We start from the raw sequence: 9,528 nt of genomic DNA on the forward strand, positions 1-9,528 counted from the left end.
GGGGAAATGGATTTTTACATTAGGAATTTCTTTCCAAAAAAAATGGAAAGTTACAAATGAAAGCTAGTCCTTTTAAAGACTTGTTACTAATATCAGAGTTAATCTATATCATTGACCTCTTCCTGTTCCTGGAGCACGCTAAAAGATCGTGAAACAAAAGGGTAGGGTTAGAAGAAGCATCACTCACAGAAAACAAAATGGGGTGTGTCCTTAAGGCTTATTAAAGGAAACTACTTCTGTCACTCTTGCACTTTTCTGGTTGTAGTTTTCTTCTCAATTCCCTCCCTCTGTAAACATACAGACACAACAGGTAGGAAACCAGCTCATTCCTCATTTTTATTTATTTAAACTGATGACTATTCTGCTTCAGGAGCCAGAACACGCTGCATTATATAACCAAGGGGTGTGTGTGTGTGTGTGTGTGAGAAAGAGAGAGAGAGAGAGACAGAGAGAATGTGTTGTGTGCTATTCTGGGACAGAGGAGGGGGCAGGTAGAAATCCTCAAGGGCTGTGGTAGGAAGGCAGAGTTGCTACTTTGCTTTCAAAGCTATGTCTGGGAGAGGGGGGTGGGGACTATACCAACCCGTCACCACACTGCATGCCACTCTCACACCCAGATGCCTCTCCGTCATGTTCTCTGGAAAATTTCCCCCAGATTAGAAAAAGGACGGTAACACGGGTCTGCCTGAGAAGGCGAGTTTTTACCACTGCAGCACAAAGAACAGCGGAGCGCGCCTGCACATCATTGGAACTCCACTCACTCGACCTGCTCTATACTTCAGCACCACGGAGAGCGGCACAACCTTGGCTACCACCCATGGGGAGCCAGATTCCCTCGACTCAGCACCCGATCCCGGTCATCTAGAGGAGGGACAAGCCTGCGTATTTTATTCTCAATGTAAGCAGCTATGATGATTCTTTCATATTGATTTTTTTCGGTAGTGATTGTGCTCTCACTGAGATATGCCATTGAACTTTTATTTATTAGCCCTCTTCCTCTAGGGCACTGCTTAGATTTTTAGATGTAAGTCTGGATCTGAGATCTGTCTCATTTGTTGCGTTGGTAAGGGGATATTTTTTCTCTTATTAATGTCTAAGTTTACAAAGCCATTTAGAAATAGACAACTCAATCTGGTAGCCTAGTCCTTTTGTGCTGGAGTAGTATAGTTATATTCTTAGAAGACAGTATATGTGTTGTCTCTTCCTCCCCTTTACTACTGAGAGCTTTCTAATTTGGTGTTTTTGTGGTTTTACTTATCTTAATATAAATATGGGGGTGAGAAGAGGAAGAGAGCTATATTCTAAGAAGTAGCCACCATTAAAGAACTACAGGTGGCAAAAAGAGATTGTCATTTTTCTTTTTATCTTAGTGAAAATATGGTTGAAGCTATATATCTACTTTAGATATCCATTTCAAAATAATAAATATGCTCTTAATAAAAGAAGTGCAATCTAGGCAGTTTTGACACGAGCTTTAAAAATCTGAATCACAGAATGTCCCCGTTAAGTTTGAAGTTGTAAGTTTAATTATGTGTGATTGAGTAGATACAACCAAAATGCTACTGCCATTAATTGTAATTTAAAGATTTAATGGATTTAGGGCAGATTTGGAAAAGGCAGTAATGATTGACCCTGTCTGGTGGCACTCAGTGTATTTTTGCCTCAGAATGCCACCTGCTGGTAGGTCCTATTTCTTAAGCACTGGGCACACCATATTTATGAATGAACTCACATTAAATCTAGAATATTCATTATGGATATGATGCAAACCTGCTCTCCAACATCTCTTTAACAATGACATTAATTCAATTATTTAACAACTTACCAAGGTTCTATGTCACAATTACACTTTCATAAACATTTATTTCTAAAAACACATACTCCTAAGCTTAGGGGCATGTAGACTAGATAACTCCTTTAGGCAGTAATTAACCCAGAAAAAGATTAGGACTGTGTGAAGCCTCATTGAGGCTAATTGCAGTATGCATGTGGTATCTGAGATGAGAGCTACCAGGAGCTCTTCCTTAGTAAAAGCAATCAGCATTTTCCTCCAGGTAAATATTCAGCATGTTCTTTTTTTTAGTACTGCCATTTCACACTTTAAGAGCCTCTCTTACTTTCTTGGTAGTAGATGTTGTTTTCAGACTCTTTTTATCACAGATCAATGAAACCACTAAAAAGTTAATTCCAAAACATTTTTTAAAAAATATAACCACTATAACTTGTTGTTCCAGTTCTATCTGGAACTATACATAATGAGATACAGACATGCAGTTCCACAATTTCCCAGTTTTAAATAGGCAAGTAAAGATTTTAAAATAGGAATATAAGACGACACATACACAAAGCACTACCTGTATTTGGATAACTAATACATAAGGAAGTTTTAAAATCCTGAGAATAACCTCTTCTCTAAATGATATTATTTGGTGGAAAATAAATTACTTGCTAATAGAATCATTTATTCACATTCAGGAACACTAGATTGTATTTCATAGTCTAACAAGCAATGGAAAAACTATCCCACATTAGCAGAATTGTTTAGAAAATATATCTTAATATAATATATTTTAATGAGTAGCGGAGGGATACTTTTCTTGTTTATTGTATGATCTGACTGGTAAGATGTATGAACTCATATATATTATGAGGCAACTGGGTATCTGTTTTTCTTTTCCTTAAAATAAATATATGTTGTATAAGCAAATTATTGCCACTGACAAGTATGACCCTGAATGCATTAGATCCACAATAAATATAATTAGAGTAAACTAAAATGGAGTTAATAGTATCCAAGGTCACTGGAGCACTTGCTAGGCACTGGTGAGTTATTTATATGCACTGTCTCACCTCAACTTCAACAGACTAAAAAAGGGAATACTTAGAAATAAGTTAGATGTCTTTGGAAACATGTAAAAATTGTCAGGAATATTATAAAGTAATGATAATGTCTTAATTTTCTCCCCCAGTCACTCAAGGGACTTAATATGCCCTCTGGTATTAGCAGTTTCATCTAGAAATATATGGACTATCATTTAGTGGAGCTAATTGGCAATTGATTTTATTTGGGACTCTTTATTTTAAAAGTTTTCAGTTTTAATTAGGACTCTTACCTTATCTTAAAAGTTTTCAGTCACAAACAAGAAAGAATAGTTATAAAATTACTTCATTCGTATATTTTATAAGAAGGAAGATGTGGGTAAATATCAACAGCTGCATTTTATGGTCTTCATAAATGCAGCTTGAAATGGATTCAAGTATTTAAGTATTGATCAAGTTATTTGACCATGCATTATACGGCAGGTCATCAGAAGTGCTGGGTGCCAGGTACGTATGCCGTATAAACAAGCAATTCCCTTGCCCTCAAGGATCCTGCACTCTAATGGAAAAACTTAACGAGTCAAAAGAAACTTAGACAAAAAATTCAGGAGGAAGATGAACGGCAGTGGCATATTTGAAAGAACTTTGAAATGAGACAGATAGGCTCTTCATAGTTAGGTCCACCTCTCACAAGCTGTGTAGCTTGAGAAAAGTGTTCATTTATTTGAGCCTCATTCCATCATCTGTTAAATGGGAAAGACAGAGCACCTAATATCATGTAGCAGTTTGTGAGAATGTAAAATGGCAATATATATTCTCAAATTCATCATGTTCTCTATACACTTCTAATCATCTTTGCCTGATGATTTATATACTTACTTCCTGGTTGTTTATGTTCATATTTATAATTCATTCATCATTCCATTGCCTTGACAGTGTTCAGCATTATTATGTTAAGTACATAACATTAATCCTCTTCATATTTTATTTGAATAAATAAACAAATAGAATCCATTATGAATGTGAAGTATTCAGCATGGTGGCTGGCACATGGCTAATGTGTAACAAATGCTGGTCATTATAATTAAATAGTCATTTAGAAAAATCGTTACACTTATCACATGATAATTTATTTAAAACAATTCATATAAAGCATGTAGTGCATTGTTTGGCATATATTAACTATCAGTATTCTCTGCTCATCTAGAAAAACAGCTAGGTTGAGTATGCAGTGTAAAGTGTGAGCCAGTTCAAATAAGTATGTACTTAAGTGTACTGACATATGAGATTTGGATCATTATTGTCATGGACATTTTATAGAAGTCTTTATGGTATCCTGGGAATTTAAGAAACATTATTTAATCTTCACTGTGGTCCTGAGGAACATGAAAGATGGGTTTCACCATATTGGTGAGAAAACTGAGGTTTATAAGCCTCCAAATCACTTGACCATTTCATCCACTATTATTCTGGACTAAACCTCAGAATATGTACTCTTGGGAGAGGATGGCCAGAACCAGCGCTGTATTTTTCCTGGGTGTTTGATCTGACTCCTGGATTTGGTTTGGTTCTATGTCCAGTTGGGCAATATTACAGACTGAATTGATTCCAGGCTTAGAAAAATCTCCACAGAGACCCTCAAAGCATGTAGCAATTTTAGAAAAAAGACAACAAATACTCTAAAAAGATACTTTGATTAAACGGATAAGATAATGTTTGATTAAATAGAAAAGATATTTTGATTATTTTCCTCATCAGTAATTAACTGCAATCTCTGTCTCCAAAAACCTTTAAGTGTACCAGTACACTTAAATACATACTCATTTTCAGCTGGACTTACGGTGTAAGATTCATACTTTTCATGGATCACTGACATCTGGCTTCCTTCAGACTGGCTGATGCATCTGTAAGAGCAGCCTGATAAAAATAGCAGCCGAAGGATCAAGAGGGAGTTTAATAATCAGTCCTGCTCTCATATATGGTTTTGTTTCCACTGGAACCCTACGTCTCAATGACATCAAATGTCAATGTATGCATTTCTGAAAAATGAAAAACACAGTATCTTAATTGACGTGTTTGATGAATTTGATCACTCATTATCTCAATAATATATGCAAATTATAAGGCATTTGCATTCACAGTTCATTTTTAAGAAAAATACTAAAATAAGGGCAATCAAATACCAGTTGCCTTTTAGGGAGAGTCATTTTCTCATTACTGGCCCTAAAATTGTGATAAGATCATGAGAGTCCAGAGGGCAACATGTTTGATTCATGAGTGTGAGTTCTGGCCACCACCTATTGTAAGTCACATGACCTTACATGTTTACACAACAGTTTTTGTGGATTCTTTCCAACATATGTCTATGAATGTTTATGATATTAAGGATAAATGGCAAGGATATTGTGGCCGAATTTATTCATAAGTGCGTAAATGTTTTTAAAACATCATTAGACAGATATCAGGGCAAGGGAGAATCAGAGCCAATAAGAAGCCCAGAGTGAGTTTAAAAGGTCTCTATCAGTATCTATGCTCCAGAATCTGCTGTGAAGCTCCTCGCATTGGAAGCAATCCCACTGAGCAGCACATGCCATTATATGCTGGTAAGCATACCTGACTTGAAGGCTAAGGCTTCATTTTTAATGCCAGGTTCTGCTAGGAAAGGAACAGAATTAATTCTGTACGCATCCAAATGTACCTCAAAGTCCAGGTTTTAAAGGCTATGAAAGAGAGGCTTGTTTATTTCTTACTACATCTGGGTATCTACTTTCAAGGTCATTCCAAAAAATGCATGTCAAATGGTGAGGACATATTAACTCCTGACAAGTACTAGCCAGACACACAAATTTTTTTGATAAAACATAATTATTATAGAAATATCTATATTTATATATGATGCTCTACTTGTGTCAAGAAACTACTGGTCTTAAGGTTTAGTCTTCTTCAACTACTTCAGTTTCTTCACCTAAAGGATCTTGTGTTTAATGCTTTTCTTTGTTTTTTAATGAGTGGAACTGGAAAAGGATGCTTGAATATCCTTTAAGTTTATAGGCCGTGGTTTCTATGTTATTCATAGGGCCTGAATTTAGATTAGGTACTTACGTGTTCCTTGTGAAATGTTTCTCTGCTCTGACTTGGTTCAGTAGTTATTAAATTTCCCTTGAGTTAATCTCTTCATGGCTTGTTGCTGTGTAATAGTTGGGTACTCTTGACCTTGACCCTATTTTCCCTTGTGAGTAGATCTCTAATGGAAAAATGACGTGGAATCAAGCTAGAATGCCTGCTTCTCCTAGAACAGCTGCTGTTTCATATCTGACACACTGCTCAGATACTCTTGAGTAGAAACTGCTTTTTCTCAGGTTGAATTGTGATGGCTAAGTCCAGAGGAGTGCTTTTTAGAAGGGTAGAAGTCCATCATAGGACAGGCTGAGTAATTCCACAAGAAAGATGATTAGCCTTTTGTGGGCTCAACTTCCACCTGTGTGTGTGTCCAGATGACAGTCCTTAAAACTGAGTTCATCACATCCTCTGAAACTAGTCCTTTGGGAGTATAAATAAAGGAGCCGCTTAGCTTTCAACTCAATCACCTCTCTCCTTATGAAAAACTTATAATAATAAATACCTGCACACTATCTATGAATGCTTCACTCCTAAAAAGATTTCTGTGGGATTCCCAATCTATAGTCTGCCTTTGGCACCAACAAGCAACCTCTCTCCCTGAAATGATGGCATTGCTGAGAGAAATGGGCTCAGAAGGAGCTCATGAACTTGAATTCCGACGATCTGTTCCCCAGCAATCTTTTATCAAAGTGCACTTTTTAAAAGTGGTTGGCAGTTCAGATGCTCTTCCTAAAGGAGTGCCAAGCTCTCTATTAGGATGTATCACCCACAGTTGCCTTTAGAGGGAGTTGCCCATAATTATTCTTTTCAGTTTTTGCAGATGATAAAGCTGCTACACTGTACAGTTTAGCAGCTTTTCCCAAGGGAAGTGTGACTCAGCTCTAGGCAAGATTGGAGTTCCAAGCTCTGATCTCTATTCTTTGCTTTATATCAGAGATAGAGCCCCCAAGAGCTAAAACCAAAGGGGTTTAAATAGGTCAAAAGGTAAAATAAGCAGAAAACTAGATGGATCCCCAAATTCAAAACTTCACAAGGCTGACTGACATGACTTATTAAATCTCAAAACACTGGGGTTAATTTAAAAGCTTGCCTTTGTGATCACTTTTGTTTTTAAAAATGTCTTAAGTGAAATACTAAGTATTGTTTATGCATGGAGACATAACCAGTAACAAAAGGACAATTTCTGGAACCATGGAAAATAGTTTTAAAAACAAATCCCTAAGTACTTACTCATTAGAGCAGATACTCATTTGTTAAAATGTATGTAATTCTAATATTATTTAAATAATGTGAGTAGATTAGAAAAGGAGAATAGAAAATAGAGACAAGACCAACTGGAAAATCAGAAAAGTTTGAGACATTGAGTTTGGTAGAGGATTAGGAAACATCTGGTCTAGCTCCTCTGTTTCACAGTTATCTGAAACCCAGAATCTGGAGACCTGCTCAAGATCTCAAGCCTAGTTGGAGGTAGAATATCGTGACTTGAGCTCAAATTACACAATAGTTGTTATTCTCTCTACTTTGGTATTTTAAAACCTTGCAAACTAAAGTTAGGTAACTTGTCCAAAGTCACAAGACTGGCAAATGGTAGAACCAGGATTCCTTCTCCAGATCTTCAGACTTCAAAGCATGTTGTTCAGCTGCCCTGCTCTGAGTTGCCGTCATCTGCGAAGAGAATAATAGTGCCTTCCTGATAGGTTTAATGCGAGTTACTATCTGTGATGGTCTTAGTATAGTACCTGGCATATAATGGGTGCCCTAACACTATAGTAGTATTGTTAACCTCTACCCTATGCCACAATGGAAAGAGCAACAATTTAGAAGTGAACCCAGCATGTAAGCTGACCTATTTCTTCCATCTCTATAAAAATCCAGGGTCAATCCTAGGAATCTGCAGCTGGATTCTCTCAGGGCATGGGGGGTGGATTGTTTTAGTGGCCATCAGCAAATGGCAATGACTCTAGTCCAGTTTCCTGCCACATCTTGCCCTTTCATGGGTGCTTAGACTGCCTGGGGACCAGAAAGCACAGTCCCTATAGCACAGAATGTGGAAACGGACGTGTGTGGCCACGCTTGCAGCCTGTCGCTGTTTTGCCCCAGTGTGGTAGCTCCATGGGCGCAGATACATCAGAACCAAAGGCAGCAATATCTGCAGTGGCCAACTCCACAGGCAAACCCTCACAAAACTGGGCGTAAAAAGAGACAGAAAGCGATGGAAAAATACCAACATTAACTGAGTGCTTTCTACATGCACGTTACCCTACATAATTCTTCTAGGGACCCCATGGCACACAAAATTATCCATGTTGTACAGGTTAAAAAAAAGAAAATTCACAGAGGTTAAAGGATTTGCCTAACTTTGTACAAACAGAAATAAGCACACAGCCTCCGCCTGTTTCAGCAGGCCACCACCCCGAGCTCCCACAGCCAGCTCTGCTTTCACACAGCCACATCTGCTCTTCACCTCTGCCTCCTTCCTCCGCCCAGCGCTGTGCAGGCCGCACAACTAAGCCAGTGTTCTCCCACTCGAAAAAACACTCATGTGACCCAGTCATTCTTGATCTCAGGGATTAAGACAGTGATTTCTAATAAGATTTCATAATTTCTCATAGATTCCAAGCATGATATTCTTTCTGCTTCTCAACCATTTTTGTTTGCTCTGCCCCTAGGGAATCTGCGAAAGTAACCGAGCATCTTTGCCTTGTTGCCCCATAGGTTGGGGAGCAGCACCTTCAAAAACATGCAGCGCCGGCACACGACCTTGAGGGAGAAGGGCCGCCGCCAGGCCACCCGGGGGCCCGCCTACATGTTCAATGCCAAGGGCACCAGCCTGACGCCCGAAGAGGAGCGCTTCCTGGACTCGGCTGAGTATGGCAACATCCCGGTGGTCCGGAAGATGCTGGAGGAGTCCAAGACCCTCAACTTCAACTGTGTGGACTACATGGGGCAGAATGCGCTGCAGCTGGCTGTGGGCAACGAGCACCTGGAGGTCACCGAGCTGCTGCTTAAGAAGGAGAACCTGGCGCGGGTGGGAGACGCGCTGCTGCTGGCCATCAGCAAAGGCTACGTGCGCATCGTCGAAGCCATCCTCAACCACCCGGCCTTCGCTCAGGGCCAGCGCCTGACGCTCAGCCCGCTGGAACAGGAGCTGCGTGATGACGACTTCTACGCCTACGACGAGGACGGCACGCGCTTCTCCCACGACATCACGCCCATCATCCTGGCGGCCCACTGCCAGGAGTACGAGATCGTGCACATCCTGCTGCTCAAGGGCGCGCGCATTGAGCGGCCCCACGACTACTTCTGCAAGTGCGCCGAGTGCACTGAGAAGCAGAGGAAAGACTCCTTCAGCCACTCGCGATCGCGCATGAACGCCTACAAAGGACTGGCCAGCGCCGCCTACCTGTCCCTGTCCAGCGAAGACCCTGTCCTCACTGCCCTGGAGCTAAGCAATGAGTTAGCCAGACTAGCCAACATTGAGACTGAATTCAAGGTAACTCCCACTCTCTGCCCCAGGCAGCCTGCTGAGGGGCTCCTGAAATGCATGTCCGGTAGCCAAGGGGGTTGTCTCCCTCCTAAGGAAAGGCG

General features: G+C 40.0%; 1 protein-coding gene across 3 annotated transcripts in view; it reads left to right on the top strand.

The window, feature by feature from the left end:
• The first annotated feature begins 674 nt into the window (after positions 1 to 674).
• The window catches only part of TRPC7 (transient receptor potential cation channel subfamily C member 7), a 140,355-nt gene continuing 131,501 nt past the window's right edge, over positions 675 to 9,528 (top strand). For all 3 annotated transcript variants that reach the window (XM_003782167.1, XM_003782169.1, XM_003782168.1), the window contains exons 1-2: positions 675 to 898; positions 8,656 to 9,433. In XM_003782167.1, coding sequence (XP_003782215.1) covers positions 897 to 898; positions 8,656 to 9,433 — 780 coding nt within the window. In that variant the 5' untranslated portion in view covers positions 675 to 896. The remainder of the gene's footprint in view (positions 899 to 8,655; positions 9,434 to 9,528) is intronic.

This window comes from Otolemur garnettii, unplaced genomic scaffold (assembly GCF_000181295.1).
Source record: "Otolemur garnettii isolate 467f Iridium unplaced genomic scaffold, OtoGar3 scaffold00003, whole genome shotgun sequence".
Lineage (NCBI taxonomy): Eukaryota > Metazoa > Chordata > Mammalia > Primates > Galagidae > Otolemur > Otolemur garnettii.